The sequence below is a fragment of the Notechis scutatus genome, chromosome 8 (assembly GCF_049901735.1).
Source record: "Notechis scutatus isolate UNSWTSFEM ecotype Mainland chromosome 8, rNotScu1.2, whole genome shotgun sequence".
Lineage (NCBI taxonomy): Eukaryota > Metazoa > Chordata > Lepidosauria > Squamata > Elapidae > Notechis > Notechis scutatus.
In genome coordinates, this window is record NC_142016.1 from 1,451,808 (window position 1) to 1,467,421 (window position 15,614).

A 15,614-nucleotide genomic window follows, 5' to 3' on the forward strand; every position below is an offset into this window, starting at 1 on the left:
CAGGATTTAAAATTATGAGTTTGCTGGTCCCCGAGGTCCAAAAGGTTGGCGACCTCTGCTCTAGTGGGTTTGGAGGAATCGGAGGGCATCAGATTGCCTATTCTTGTTGCCTGAGATCCCGTTTTCAGATCTGGGGACTGGAATTGCCTAACAGGTTAACCCAGAAACCAGAAGAAAAGAGCAGTTGCTGTATTCGCCCAAACCAGTAACACCTCAGATGGCCTTCGAAGGGAGGCACACAACATTCTGAGACAAAAGCTGTGTTTCAGTAAGCTAAACAGCAAATGTTTTAATCTCCTTTCACCCTAGTCTAAAACGTTGTATGAATTCAGCCATAGGTAGTACAAATATTTAAAATAAAGTGGGTTTCTGGTTTTCAGCTGCAGAAAGGAAGAATATTTCGGAACGTTACATGAAATGCAAGAAGGGAAAAGAAGTATATTGTGGAACTGTCATATAATGAATGTGTGGTCTGAGTTTCCACTTCTTTTTAAATACTTTTTGCTCCATCCAAGGAATAGGTCCTTTGCTTTTTAACCCCCGGGTACTGTTAAATAGCATAAAATAAACCTTCGTTAGAAAGAGCAAAGAATGAAGAGATGGTGCAACACTTTATCAAGCTTTGTTTAAGGCCTCATCTCCCTTTTCTTTGTCCTGGAATAACAGGACATTGTTGCTCGTCTACACTTCTTCATGTAAATCTCTCATTAAATGTGGAGGAGGCCTTCTCAGACCAAGAGGATAGATCTTGGATGTTGTGAAGGGCAAGTGCAGATGTTGAAGGTAACCAAGTGGTGCAGATCATCCTTTCAGAAGGAGAAGTTTGCATATATTACATGTTTGAACGTTGAAAACGTTGACAGATGTTAGCATCTGTCTGCAGAGTTGCCTAATATTCCCATCTCAATACAGGAGACTGTTAGTAGCTCTGGTTTGAACTGTGAGGTCCTTGATACTCTCTGAGCTTGGTGGTTTTCTTGCAGATGTTTCATTACCCAAATTAGGTAATATCATCAAAGCTGATGAAGCTCAGAGAGCACCAAGGACCCCTCCCTCCCATCACATCCCAAAGTGGCACCAAGTCACTGGCTCTGAGCCCAAAGGCCCCAAGGCTGTGGACGCCTGCGCAGAATAGGAACCCAACATTTGGACTCCTCCAGGGAAGGGGAGCTGAGCCGTCATTCTCCCTGCCAGGCTGCTCTTCCTGCAAGGGAGGCTTTTCCTTCAGAAGTTCTTCCTTCTGACTTAAACCCATTCCTCCGTGGTTCCATTCTGGAGTGAAGAGACCAGATCGCTAGCTTCTCCTGCCACCAAATCATTACTGCTCCACGTTCTTGAACCCCAAGAGGAACGTCCGATTGTCCTCAGCTTTACGGTCCCTTCAAATCAAGCCCTCCATTGCTTAATATCCTGTGCCTTCCTCTTGGCTCTGGAGGAGAAAGCGTTCACCGAGAGAAGCTGTGGGTTTCCCGGAAGGACCCGGAGGAAGTTTGTCTCCCAAGAGATGCTGGCATAATTACACTTCTTCCCCCATCCTCTCTTCGGGGGAAAGATCTGCCCCTGCCTTTTGCCTCAAAAATAAACCAGTTGCCTCTGGACAAGACACTGCATGGAAATCCCAGCACTCTAAAATAGGCTGGGAATTAAAAAAAAATTGGAGGAAGACAAGCCACTTGCACCCTCTTCTTACACCCGTCTTTCTCAGCCTCGGCCATTTCAGATGGGAGGCCTTCACATAGAATAGAACAGAATAGAATAGAATTCTTTTATTGGCCAAGTGTGATTGGACACACAACAAATTTGTCTTTGGTGCATAAGCTCTTAGTGTACATAAAATAAAAGATACATTTGTCAAGAGTCAAGAATCATCAGGTACAACACTTAGTTCATAGGGCACAATAAGCAATCAAATCATACTAGGAAACGGTCAATATAAATTGTAAGGATACAAGCGACAAAGTTACAGCCATACAGTCACAAGTGGGAGGAGATGGGTGATAAGGAGTGATGAGAAGATTAACAGTAATAGTAGTGCAGACTTTGTAAATAGTTGGACAGTGTTGAGGGAATTATTTGTTTAGCAGAGTGATGGCGTTAGGGGAAAAAACTCCTTGTGTTCTGGTGTGCAGTAGCATTGATTTGAGGGAAGGAGTTGAAAGAGTTTATGTCCGGGATGTGAGGGGCCTGTAGGTATTTTCTCTTTTTGACTCAGGGTGCAGGACGCAGGTCCTCCATGGAAGGCAGGTTGGGAGCCATTGCTTTTCATCCCAGAATTCCCCAGCCAGCAAGAGAGCTTAAAGTTGCCCCGGTAGAGAAATGCGGGCTTAGGCTGACTGGGTTCCACCGGCCCATGGAAGCCCAAAAACAGAAGCGCAGCCAGTCAGGGGAAGCCACTCGGGAAGCCACGCTGACACAAGGGGCTGCTCGGGACGCAGCTGCTCGGGCTTCGACGCCCAGCTGGACCCGCAAACCCCGTTCCCACCAGGGCCGGCCTCCTCTGCTTGCCCGCGGCCACCTGCCCGCCTGGCCCGGGGCGCGCCCAGCGCGGCGGTTGCTCCAGGAAGGAGGGAGCGGCTCGGCCGGGTGGGGCCAGCAGGTGAGTCACGTCTCCCGCAGGCGGAGGCCGAAGGTGGAGCCGGGCCTTTTCTTTGGGGCCCGCCTCCCAGAGACGGAGGGACCGAGCGGGAGGAGCAGCCACGGGGCCCACCAGACGCCGGAGCGCAGAGGAGCCCGGACAGGTGGCCGGGAAAAGCGCGCCGCTCCTCGGAGCTACTGCAGCGGCGACGGCGCGGCCGGGCGGGAGTGGAGTCGGCGGCCGGCCCAGCGGGGCGGGGCTGCGTTCCTCACGGGCCCCATGTGTCGCCTGGGTGAGTGGAGGCGCCCGGCTTGAGGGGAGGCGGGGGTGGCCGTCCGTCCTTGGGGGCCTCGGTCGGCCTTTCAGGCGTCCTCCGCCGGCCCCCGCGCTCCTGGGGAAAGGGGCCGCTCGGGATTGCGGCGGGGGAGAAAAGGGGCTGAAAGCGGGGCGGGCCCCTCTCTTCCCTCGCCCCCTCCCCACCCTCGGCGGCACAGCCACAGGCCTCTGGGTGCCCCTCACGCTCCAAGGCTAGGCGCTTCTTCCAGGGTTCCGCTGCAGGACGGTGGGAAGTCCGGGTTGGGTTCATAAAGGTGCATGGCGTGCCTGCCTTTTAGCAGGTCAGGAGTTTGAATGAGTATTTCCAGGATACATTGAACGGGTCTTTTAATTAGGAGACCATGCAGAGCAGGGGAAACAAATGTAAGCATTGCAATTAATATGAAAAGTAGTTTTCTTATGCATTAAATCCCAGGAGAGTGTTGGGAGAAAGTGATTAGCTAACATTAAATGGAAATCTTTGCTCTTTCAAGACAAAATTATCTTTATTTACTATTTTGGCTATCACTGAAAAATGCAAACAGTCTTTTCCAAATATGGTTAGTTTTGTTGTAGTTATCTTACACTTACTGGGGGCAATTCTACAGGCAACCTCTCCCTTAAAGGAATTTGCAGACAACTCTATGCTTGATTTATTTAGTATAATTCTTTTCAATCCAATAATGAGAGTTTTGGGGCCAGACTCCAAAACAGTTAATGTAAATGCAATTTTTGAATAATTAGGAAGAACATAAATTGAACTAAACATGGAAAAGTCATGTGCATTATTTAAAATTGATCTAAACAAACTTTCCATAATTAGAAAATTTTAAAGGCTGATGAAATGTCAAATCTTGTACGAAATGTTGCACAAAATACGCCTTAATGAGGCTTTCCAGTTGCCTGTCATGCACAAACTAAAACTGAATGCTGCATGGAGATAGTCTTGGTGGTCTAAAAGTCCTGAATTGGTTCTCTCTCTCTCTCCTCTCTCTCTCTCCTCTCTCTCTCTCTCTCTCTCTCACACACACACACACAGTTATTTGCCCAGGATGAATTTAAAGTCAGGTGAACAAAAGAGATGGGCATTCAGCTGCCCAACCAGATTTTGGAGAAGCAGAGTCACCACACCATGAACCAGGAGGGCCTGACTGGCTGGCCAGTTGCATACCAAGCAGCCTCTCTTGCTCTCCTCTCCTCTCCTCTCTCCCCCCCCTTTGCACCTTGTATAGATTTATGGGATGTCCTGGCCTCATTCCCTCGTCTGTTTAAGCAATGGTTAATCTTTAAAGGAAGTCCCTAGTTCTTTCCCAAAGGAAACACTGACTGCGCTGCAAACTTCCTTATGGCCCCTGGCTCAACCTGTGGGAGATAAGTTGGCTGGGGGAGCAAATGCCCATCCCTGCTGAGCTCATGGCACCACCACCCCAGTATTGTGGTGGAAGAGACCATGCATGGTAGCTGAATATGCTGGAGGCACAGCCAGGGCTGCCTATGGAAGAGTTCGATGTTCCTTCTGAAGGAGGAGGAAGAAGATGGTGCTTCTTCCTTCTCCAGACAAGAACAGCCAGGTGAAAACTCACAAAAGTTAATTAAAAATTGTAATCCAAGATAAAGACCTAGATAGGTTCATGGGAAGGGAGTCAACAGAAGAGTTGATCTGGTGCAGGAGTGGAGAACTGGTTGCCTTTGGATGTTCTAAATTTCATCTCCCTCCACATCTGCCTGTTGGCCAACTGATGGTGGGGGTGGGTGGGAACTGCAGTTCAGCTGCTTCTGCAGGGTCAGACTTTACCTACCGGAGCAACAGCTGTCCAAAAGCTCTTGGCCACCCTCTTGAGGTGCTGGCCCTGGTTGGGCTTGCTGCTGTTTTTCCATCTGGATGCTTGAAGCAGCTTAGAGGAAGATTCTGAGTTTCTAGAGTCAGACCCAGAGACTCATTTCCACAGGAAAGCTAGATCAAGATGATATAAGTCATAATAGCAGCATTTGCAAGTCTGACTGTGCTTCTCCTGCTTATACCCAGTAAATTGGGAAGGCATTTGCCTTTTGGCTACTGTATTATCTTGCTTCCCAGGACTTCTTTCTGTATTGTTTCTTTGCCTAGGTAATGCTTCTTGCATATTTTTGTCAGGGAACAGCTCCTTTATTCTGCACATCTAGCTGCATCAGAGCGTTTGCCATAGCATGCTTTTTAAAGCTTACCTTAAATTGCATTTACAGACCTTTTATTTTTGCTTTAATCAATCTAAAACATTTGATGTTCCCTGAAATTGGGCATAATCAGCTGTAAATAAGCTCAGAAGAGCAGTCCTATAAATTGTTAGGAAAAAAACCATCTGGACAGACTCCATTATAAGAAGTCCTTGTTATTACTGTTCTTTGCCCCTTTATTGACCTTTATTGAAGCCCCTCACTTATCCCAGACTGGCTTAATTCATACAGGAGCCTTTGGGGAGGGATGTTGACAAGTAAGTCCCAAAGTCCAAGTAAACTATGTTCATCAGGTGATCTCTGTTGGTAGCTTCCCCCATCCCACCCCCCCTTGCTCTCCAAGACCTGTAAAATGCCTGTGAGATGTGACTTGCCTCCAAAATATGTTCACCATGTTTCCAACCCTTAACTGACTATCTGGAAGTGAAACCCTCCTTGTCACTGAGGATGCTTCAGAAAAGAGTTAAGGAGGGATGAGGTTGGCCCCCGCATTAGGATCAGAGATGCCTCTTGAACTTGACTTCACAAGGGGCGGCATGTCTAGTTCCCTCCGCCTTCTGTTCCTAACAGTCTCCTCCCTTCCTGCGATGCAAAACTGTACACTGGAACAAATGTGTTTCTTTCTTAGATAAGCTTGACACCAGCAGCTCCCAGAAGCTCTTGATGAAAACAGGACTCATCCTGATTGTCATTGGTCACCTGAACTTCATTTCAGGAGCCCTGGTCAATGGAACGGTCTTGCGCCACATTGCCAACCCTCAAGATACCATCTCATTGCAGTATGCCATTTCTAACATCATTTTGGCTATCTCAGCCGTCTTGGTAGGTAGCCTGGTTTATGTGATACCGGAGGGATTGGCGGAAGGACCAACCAGTCCCATCTCCCTGCTCTGCTGCCTTGCAGGGCAGACCAAAGCCAAGCTCATTCTTCCTCCCAGATGGTGTGGGGTCCCCTGATAAGTTAGCCCCCAATCAAAAAAGTCAAATTATTACCCATTCAACTGCCAACACTATTTCAGAGACAGAAACGGAGCAAAAATCAGTTACTGGTTTTGATGGGCACCCACAAAATAAGTGCCCTCTGATCTTCTTTCTGTCTTAATGATAAAGTTGGGAATTGTGCCAAATGTGGTATTGTGTTGTGACTGGAGTTGGAATGATTCTGCAGCAGCAAAAGGCAAGCATAATTCCAAAGCTATTACCTTGCCAGAGATTTCAAATTCCTTCGAATAATAGAACAATCACTTTAGATCTTGGGATCTTCAAAGCTAATTCCTGCAAAGCCATCAGCTGTTCTCAATTTGCTGAATTTTTCTCCTGAAGACAACATCTGGAGAGGGGAATTGTATCACCATACTGTAATCTGCTGCTGCTGCTCTTTGCATGGGGTGATTTCCTGGTTTTCTCTTTACAGACAATATCCTGTGGAATAGCAGCCATTGTGCTTTCCAGATACCTCTCCCAAAAGTCACTGGTAAGCAATTTTGTCCCTGTGGCAGTTTGGAGCAGAAATGTCTCCAGTCAGAAAATGAGCTAGGTTTCTGGATAAGAGTTCCTGAATAGGCTACACCCGCAACTGTTTGCAGAAACTCTTGCTAAATCCTTTAGGAAAGAATGGCTTAACCTTGAGCCTCATTTCTTCTCCTCACCACACCCATAACCTGCTTGCCCTGAGGGCCATCTGGATCTTCACTCCCTGCCCCACCTGGAAGATAACACCCCAGAGCAGGCAATAACGCCATAAAGTGATGCTGTAAGTCAACAGCTTTCCCAGCTACAGAGGGCATTTTTGTAGTTCCCTTATAAAATTTTATTGGGAAGGAACTATAAGTAGGCCTTTGCATGCAGCCCTGCTTGGCTTATTTACTATATTTTGAATTTCCCAGTAAGGGGAAAGTTTTAGTCAGACTACAAAACTGCTTATATAAATGCCTCTACAAATAGAATAAGAAAAAATAATGAACTAAAATGTAGAGAAGTCATATGAAAGATGTGCAATTATCTAACATCCATCAATAGCAATAGCCCTTAGACTTATATACCGCTTTATAGTGCTTTTACAGCCCTCTCTAAGCAGTTTACAGAATCAGCCTCTGGCCCCCAACAATTTGGGTCCTCATTTTACCAACCTCAGAAGGAGGGAAGGCTGAGTCAACCTTGAGCCTGGTGAGATTCAATGCAAATTATTTCCCTAACGTGCAAATTCTAAAGGCTGCTGTAGTGGAAGATTCATGTCACTTATATAAAAATGCACTAATTAGAGACTATCTAAAATGCAGATCAATATCCAGGAAGCATAAAAATAATCTTCCATGGCTTCCATTCTGTGATAGTTTCCTTAGGAAACATTCAGTTTGCCATTATCATGCTGGAAGAACCTAAGTGTCATTTCTGGCAGGATGATTGCTTGATTGATTAATTGTAACTGCCTGCTCCAAAACTTTCTGGGGAAGAATTTCTCCACTCTGTGAACATGAAGCCCTTTAGATCAGTGTTTCTCAGCCAACATGGGGGATCTCAATTTTGCTAAGGTTGAAAAAAAACCTTGCTTTAGACCAGGGCTGTCAAACTCATGGCCCACTGGCCGGATGTGTCATGCACTGGCCATACCCACACCCGGTTTAGCAAAGGGGGAAAAAGTCCAGAAACATCATGTGACGCCAACGTGATGATGTGAGTTTGATGTATCGCTGCTTTAGATTGTTTGGATACTAGTTCCCAGATCTTCCCGCCATTTGTGTTGGACTCCCGTTCCCAGAGTTCACAATCCTAGGACTGTTGGAATCGAAACCCAAGACGTTTGAGTGGTATCCCATGTGGCGTCTTTTGAAATTCTCAGGCGCCTTCATATAATGTCGTTTGAGTCTAGGTCAGCTTGGTTCACCCATGATGTGGACTTGACCGCTCTTCCCCAAACGTCAAGTGACTTCTGAACTGTTCTGAGTTTGACCTCTGGCTATAGAAAGCCATTTTGCCAGTTTCACCTATCACTATGTTCACTTCACAAACTGAACCCCAAATAACAAGCCATATTTTAACATAATACGTTGTGTGTTATATGAATTTGGAAAGTTGTGTTAATTTTGTGAAGAGGCTAAGCTAATTGGCACATTGTGCTTTGTAAACTATGACCTGTGGCTTATCCTCTTCCCTGAACCCTCCTCCTCCCTCTGTCTCTTGTGGCAGCCCCTCCCCTCCGGATTGCCCCCCCACCCCGTGCCACTCTGGGTGTGCTCCAGAGTACGAAGGTTGGGAGATTAGATGTGAGATTGTTATTGTGGAGTGTTTGTGCGTTTGTCCTCAGCAGCCATTGGTTATTCTGTTGATATGTTTTTCCTATTGTTTTGATGTGATGATGACTTCCCAGAGTTACACCTGGGAGACGGGGGAGCATGTAAAACCAACGTAAATAATAAAATAAGTCAATAAAGGTAACGGTGAGTGTGTGGTCGCTTCCCACTTCTCTTTCTTTGCAGGGATGGGCTGTTTTCTCCCTCAGCATCATCAGCAGCCTCCTCTCGCTCTTCTGCCTGGCGGGGCTGGCCGTGGCCATCGGCCTGACCTTTGCCAACCGGGGCCACGCCCTTCTGTCTGTGTGCACTTTTGCCGACATGGAGGTCATTCAGATCACCCACGAGTGCCCCTTTGATCCCACACGCATCTATGTAAGTCTGCCCAGAAGGACCCGGAGCTCCTGCTACCTGAAGGGGGCTCTGGTGGGGGAAGGGCTTCTCTAGATCCCGGGGCTTCATCTTCCTGAAGTGGATCCCGGGGTGGGGGGTGGGGGTGGGGAGGCTCAGCGATACTTTGGAGGCGTCGTTTTTGCCCTGCAACTGGGTTGCTCAGCACCCTGGACAGGATGGCTCATGCTACGGGTGGGTGGCTCCGTCAGCGGAGCCGTGGTTTCCACCTCTGGTCTTCCCTTCCCTCTCCTCAGAGTTCTGCCCTGGTCCTCTGGGGGCTCTCCTTTCTCTTGGACTCCGTGGAGATCCTCTTCAGCATCCGTTGCTTTCTTCTCACTCTTACGGTCCTGAACCTGAAGCTCTGTCCCCGGAGGAGGAGGAAGCGCAAGAAAAAGGTGAGCCTTCCTCCGGAGGCCTCTGTCCCCCCCCCTGCAGAGTTGGAGGAGGACAGTTTTGGGGGGGGGAGAGAAGAGAGGCCTGCCCAAAGTCCTTCCCCCTGCTTTGGGCAAAGGCCTCTTATATGCTTCCGCCCCTCCTTCCCCTCCACAACATGCGGCCGTTGCTCTGCTTCCAAACGGCTGCATTCTGTTGATGGCCAAACGGTGACCCAGAGCAGCTCCCCAGAAGAAAGGAAGGCCCAACGCCCAGCTTCTGGGCTGGGATTCTGCAGGAGCCGATGGTGCTTTTATCAGGCCTTTAGTGGAGATGTGAGCCTTGGAGGCTTTTGAATCCTGTCTTAGTAATCAGGCCAGATTGAAATAGTTAGTTGTTTGCCACTTGCTCCAATTTGCATTTCATTAAATGTGGCCTTACCAAAAAATACCTGTTGAAAACAGGCAGCTCCACTGCTGCCCTCTTGGCTTCAGAGATGCCCAGCCATGCCCCGGTCAGCAGAGGAAGGGCAGGGAACGGGCGCAGGCAGGACGGGAGGGGTCCCTTCGGTCCTTAAAGCTTCTGAAAATGGGCATTAGCTGAAACACCCGGACAAAGAAGGGAGAGGCTGCCTTGATACCATTGGCCTCTAGGGGGAGCTTTGCTTGTTAGAACCCAACCTCACATGTGACCCCCGGAAGCTTCTGCCATCGGAGATGCAGCCCGGTTGCCAAGCGCCCAAATTCTGGCCAGGCGAGTGGAAGGGCTGGTTGTGGTGTAATGTCGGTCACTAAGCTGATGGTTGTAAATGGAGAAGTGCTTGTGTATCACCATCTGCCGGGGGGGGAAGGGCTGGGCCCTCCTGTCAGCGCAGTGCCGGGCGCCAGGGGCAGCAGGGGGCCTGTGTCCGGCAGGCTTTGGTTCTGGGTGCTGCGAAAGGGTTCAGTGGGCAGGAGAGGCACAGCTGCAGGTCCCCTCCCAGCCCAGAGCCCAGCCCAGGCCCACCCTGGAGGGTTGTGCCCTGCAATCGGGACTGAGCGGACTGAGGGGCGGTCTCGGCCTGTCTGTTGGCTGATGCCGCTGCTTTGCCTCCAAGATCTCGCTGACGTTCATCCCCGCTGAGAGCAGAGACGCCTGCGAGGGACGCGACCTGCTGAGGATGGAGCGCTTGCGGGTTGTGACGCTGTAGAGGCCCAACGGGGTCGCTCAGGTGAGCCTGGCAGGCAAAACCCTCACGGACTCCTCCCGACTGTCCCTGGTCAGTGTCCCCATCTGGCCTCGCTGACCGCTGGGAGGCCTGGAGCCTGCCGGGAGAGATGACCAAGGCCTGCTGCTGCTCCTGCTGCTGGTTCCAGGCAATGGACAGCCTTGTGTTTGTGCATTTCTCCTGCTCACCCCCTGGATGTTGTTTCCCGCTCTGACTTCTCGAAAGAGGCCGTGAGCTCTTCCTCCTCCTTCCTTCCGAGGCACACACAGGTGCGCCTACCCTCACCTGAGATTCTCCTGGGATGGCCAGGCCGGAGGTTGCAGCATTGACCAGGACATCTGGACGGGGACACCTGGCCGCTCTCCTCAGGGAGGGCCAATGATGCTCTGCGTCATTTTCAGGCGCAAAGCCGCCCAGATGGACGGGAGCCTGATGACCAGGGAAGAGGCCCTGGCGGGACCCCTCAGAGGAGAGAGCGGAGCGTGAGCCCCCCCGGTTTTCTCTGACACATTATCACAGCTTAAGCAGGGACTGAAAACTATGGAAAATGGCCTTTAGACGATTGGCTTGTTGACAAAAGTGCAAATCCACCCTCACTCTGCTTATATCTGTAAATATGCAAATCTAATAAAATAATGGATTGGGGGGATAACGGATCAATCGGCTGCAAAGGAGGCAGATTGGAGAGGCCTCGTGTGGCATCCGGGTGAAGGGAGATGCCAGCCCAGTTTCAGCTCCCGGGGGGAGGAGGGAATGTTGCCTCAGCTGTGTACCCTCAGCCAACCTCCCTCACACTCCGGTTGTGGGGAATGCCAGGAGGATGGGGAACTTTTTCCTGCCTTAAACTCCTGGACCAAAGATGGAATAAAAATCTTAACAAATGAATGAGAAGCGTCCTGGCCTTTCCTTCCCTGCTGGCTTGTGAGTTCCGTCTCAGCTTCCCACGTTCTGCCACTGGCAGGCCATTCCCCCCTCATTTTAGCCTCTTGGGGGAAGAACAAGGCTGCCCTTATACGTTGCTGCTTGAAGAGCCGGGAGCCCAAATGCAGAGCCGCCTCGGGGACTGCAGCGCCTAGAACTCCAGCATCCTGGAGAAGCTGCTTTACTCCCCCGGAGGCACCTCTTCTCATCCATGGCCACCGTTGATCCCTGAGGAGCATCGTCTCTGGACGGCTTCATACATACTGAAATCCTTTTCTCTCCAAACTGTGGCCCTCCCTATTAACACATCCCGTCATCTCGCCCACAGCCTGACCCTGGTAGTCCAAGGCGTGGCTGCGGAGGGCCCTGCTGAGCAAGAGGTTGGCCAGCACCCAGAGAACAGGACCTCCCACTCCCTTCTGCCCGATGGGAGGCCTGGATTCTGGCCCTGGGCCCCCTGCCTTGGCTTCAGGAAATGGGGAGGACTTCAGTGGCTGAAAGGGGAGGGGGGGCAGGGGGCCTTGGCTGCTGGTGGGCAACTGGGCAGGGCCACTGGCACGCATGCCGTCTCTGGACCATCCCTACCCCCACCCCCGCCCCAACTCCAACCCCCACCCCAAGGCAGAACATTCCTCAGCAGCAGCAGCAAGATTTCCTGGGTAGCCGTCACGCCAGGGGTGGGATTCAAATTTTTTTACTGCCAGTTCTGTGGTCGTGGCAGGGGAAGGATACTGCAAAATCCCCCCCTCCTCCCCAGTAACCTGCTTTCCAGCTCCATTCTCCTATGCAGGGCAACCAAGAAGACCCAGCTGATCAGCTGGGACTCGATGGGAGGCAGAGAAGAGATGGGACTGGCCAGTTCTCTGAACAACTCCAAATTTCTGCTACTGGTTCTCCAGAACCGGCCAGAACTGGCTGAATGCCTCCTCTGCGCCACATGTACCTGAGCCTGGGCGGGGCATGTAAAAAGAGGCGAGGCTTTGACTGGATGGCTGCGGCCGCTATCTTGACTCTTTGACCTCTCTGCCTCCTGGACAGCCTCCGCAGGAAGGCTGGGGTGTGAATGGGGGCCCACTGCTGGATGTACCCTCCAGAGCCATTATCCCCCCAGCCTTGATTCAAGTCTCGGCCCACGGCTCTGCCATTTGGGAACCGGAAGCCCTTGTCGAGAAAGTGGCTTCTCCGTGGGCACCTGAGCACAAAAGAAACGTGCAGGCAGTGAATCTTTCGCGGCTGCGTTGGGATCGTTTTATAATGAAAAGCAGGTAAGACAGTCGACAAATAATTCTACACACACGTTTTTCACACCAAGCTCTCTGGTTGGCAGCTCCCCCCAAGCAGCTCCTGCATGCTGGTCTCTCTCTCTCCTGTGCTCACTCAGGCACAGCCCTCTGCTCCCCAAACTGTTGGCGGCTGCCTTTTGGGGTGCTGTGTCGCCTGGAGGGGGAGGGGCTGGACTGGGCTATCGAATGCCCCCCCGGGGTGAGATATGACCCCCTCCTCTCCTTGTGCTGCAAACCAGAATCAAAGGGCTGGCAAGGGGGTGTGACGGGGGGCAGAAGGTGGGGGTGTGTGGCCAGGGCTCCTTTTGAAGGAGGGGGTCTGCTTTGGGCTGCAGCATCTTGAGCATCTAAGGTAGTTGGCATCCAGTGGCGCTGAATGTAGATCAAAGCTGGGCAAGAAGGAAGCGCTTTGGACCTCCGATGCTTCTCTGCTCCTCGGAAGGAAGGGAGGGAAGGGAGGGAGGGAGGCTGCTCTAAGGGAGAGCAGGGAGGCGCAGAGGAAGCTTGCCCCCCAAAGCGCTTCTGGCAGGTGCGCAGCCCAGAGGGTGCAGTTCCTCAGCATTGCCCATTTCCCCGTGGTGGGAAATGCCAGGGCTGCTCCACTGAGGACCCCCTAAACAACGCAAAGCAGGCGTATACTTCGTTGACCTAACTGTCTGCCAGCCTCCGCGGGTGGCCTAGTGTCTCTTTAATAATTTATTAAGTTAATCTATTAAATTTATATGCTGCCCAACTGGGAGTGTCTGGGGGTCCCTCTCGGGAGTCCCTCTCGGGGGGGCCTTTCGGCTTCGTTGGCATTCGCAGCCTGAGCCTTGGAGCTACAGGCCTCGCTTTCACCAGCAAAAGCTGCTCTCGCACTCAGAGCCCCGCCGTGGGAACATGAGCCAGCAGCAGGCATGGCGGAAGAGCGGCCCCTTTGGCCACCCCCAACCCGGAGTGCTGGCAGAAGACTGGCTGGTCCTCAGACTCCGGCTTTGCCCCCACCCCCCACCCTCAGCTGCACCCCACATCGTGTCACATTCACACCAAGCTACAGTGTTCGGGGAGGGGGGAGGGACAAAATATCTGTGAGTCAGAAGAAAATTCGGTAGACCGACAGGTGCTCCTTGCTTCGATGTCCCAAGCAGGAACGGGAGGAGGCTGGTGTCTTCCTCGGAGACGCCCGGTGAAGTTGGGTGCTGTTTGGGGAGGTGGTGGACTCGTCCAGAGCCTCCTGGGCAGTGGGGAGGTGCTCAGAACTGGGAGGCACTGCTGGGATCGCACTGCAGCAGCCTCACGATGGAGGGGTCGCTCTTGGCGCCTTTGATGAACTCCTCCAGGGACAGTTTGCCTGGAAAGGAGAAGGATGGGGGGGGGGGTCAGGCACAGCAGAAGTTGGGATGCCCAGCCCCAGGTGGGGCAGAGTGGCAGAATCCCCAGGAGGGACCCTGAGGGGCCCTGTGTCAACTCATAAAATATCTCTATGGTCTTTTTAGAGTTGCCAGCAGAAAGGGAGGGGGGAGCAGTGCAGCTGCTTGCAAACCGAAAGTGCATTCCATAAATGTTTTCAAAGTAGTAACTAGGTGACTGAAGTTTCTGCTGTGCAAAATTCTAACTGCAGAGCATGATTGATGACTCTTGGCTATGGATGTGTCCCATTGGAGAATATACACACGGGGTGGGGAAAAACCATGGTCAAGGGTGACAATTGATTTATGTGTCTCAGAGTCGGCTACTCCCCAGGCAATGCCAGACATGTTAACTCCCAATAAATCCTTTTTAAGTTTTGGAAGTTTGGCTCGAGACTCATGATTTAATTGGGGGTAACTGCCAGAGCCCTGACACCCTGGCCTCTTCCCTGAGAGTTTTGTACTGCCCAACACCCTGTCCTGGCAGCTTGTGGGCTTGTAGGACGTCCATTCTCATCTGAAGTTCCCAGGCATCCTTGTGTCACGTTCATCTACCTGTGCCCCCCCTTGTTTTTGGATAAAGGGTTGGATAAAATGAAGGTATATGTCGTGGTTTTAGAAAAACACCAGCAGGACTTCCGGTTTGAGCCTCTTCGCGGACAGACCAAAACCGCGATCGTGCGCAGTTTCGATCCGTGCTCGCTGCTGGAGCGCCCCGAGCTGGCTGGTTTCAGGGCTAAGCCACCCCGTAGAGGTGGTGAAGAGGGGGGAGACTGCCAGCAGGGTTGAGGAGAGCCGTATCTCTCCTCCTCAGCTGGCCATTACTCCCTTTCCCGAAGGAAGTTGCAGCGGTGGTCAGAAATGGCCACCTCAAAGAAGAACTCGACCGGAAAAGAATGTGCAGAAGGAAGATAAGAAGAGAAAGTTTTGGATGACCGGGTTAAACTGCAAAAGCAACAACTAAGGTACCCTGGAATTTAAACTAAAAAAAAGTAACATTGTTCCCAAAGAAGATTTTGAAGCAGCAAAGGAGAGAGAAAAGGGAAAGGATTTGGTTTTTCTTCTTCTCTCCTTTTCCCTATACTGATAGATAAGAGATCTAAATAAGAAATTGGAAAAAAAATCCACTTTGACATCAATAGGCAATTAAGCTGAAAATATGTCAAAGGGATAATAAAGATTTCTGGATACTTAAAACCTTTTAAAAGCAGGAAAGGAGAGAAAAAGAATAAAAGGGCAGGATCTGGAAAAAAGGGAGGAGACTGCCTGGAATTAAAAAGGAATTTACAGTAAAACCTCAACAAGACTTCTAAAAGATACATTTTAACTGAAACTTGGCTACAAAATAGTAGAACCCCAGGAAGAGAAAGTGGAAAAAAGAAGCATGAAGAAACAGCTTGGGAGTATTTGGATTATTTGGTGATCTCTGGATTTTTAGTTATTGCATTTGAATGACTAAAATCAATTGGGTGGTTGTTTAAAAGTGTTTTAAAATGGCACTACTTTGAGATGAACTGAAAATGGAACTTAAAAAGTACAAAGAAGATGCACAAGAAGGGAGAGGTTCTTTTGGCTTCGTATTTCAATTCTTAGAAATGGAGATCTCGAACTATGAGAAACAACAAGAAATGCCTGCAGAACAACAAGACTGGGACA

The 15,614-nt window shown here is 50.5% G+C and overlaps 2 protein-coding genes across 4 annotated transcripts in view; one reads left to right on the plus strand and one right to left on the minus strand.

Moving 5' to 3' along the window:
• The first annotated feature begins 2,597 nt into the window (after positions 1–2,597).
• Positions 2,598–11,251, plus strand: TMEM54 (transmembrane protein 54). 3 transcript variants are annotated; one of them, XM_087970263.1, is made up of 7 exons: positions 2,718–2,794; positions 2,827–2,867; positions 5,733–5,926; positions 6,519–6,578; positions 8,581–8,769; positions 9,042–9,182; positions 10,256–11,251. In XM_087970263.1, the coding sequence occupies exons 2-7, from the start codon at positions 2,855–2,857 to the stop codon at positions 10,346–10,348; spliced, it is 690 nt and encodes a 229-aa protein (XP_087826389.1). In that variant the 5' UTR covers positions 2,718–2,794; positions 2,827–2,854; the 3' UTR covers positions 10,349–11,251. The 3 variants fall into 3 exon arrangements, with proteins under 3 accessions (XP_026529519.1, XP_087826389.1, XP_087826388.1); XM_026673734.2 differs by having other exon boundaries at positions 2,598–2,867; XM_087970262.1 differs by lacking the exon at positions 2,718–2,794 and having other exon boundaries at positions 2,859–3,274.
• A 1,258-nt stretch (positions 11,252–12,509) lies between these two features.
• Positions 12,510–15,614, minus strand: part of HPCA (hippocalcin) — a 36,168-nt gene continuing 33,063 nt past the window's right edge. Inside the window, exon 4 of the mRNA XM_026673657.2 lies at positions 12,510–13,900. Within this exon, the coding sequence (XP_026529442.1) occupies positions 13,803–13,900 (98 nt within the window). The 3' untranslated portion in view covers positions 12,510–13,802. The remainder of the gene's footprint in view (positions 13,901–15,614) is intronic.

What these genes read in the sequence shown, in the direction of transcription:
- TMEM54 (XM_087970262.1), top strand. Translation starts at nt 3,253, where the DNA reads ATGCAGAGCAGGGGAAACAAAT. An exon ending in GCAGAGCAGGGGAAACAAAT is followed by an intron (nt 3,275 to 5,732) that starts GTAAGCATTGCA and finishes TTTCTTTCTTAG; the next exon opens with ATAAGCTTGACACCAGCAGC. An exon ending in ACCTCTCCCAAAAGTCACTG is followed by an intron (nt 6,579 to 8,580) that starts GTAAGCAATTTT and finishes CTTTCTTTGCAG; the next exon opens with GGATGGGCTGTTTTCTCCCT.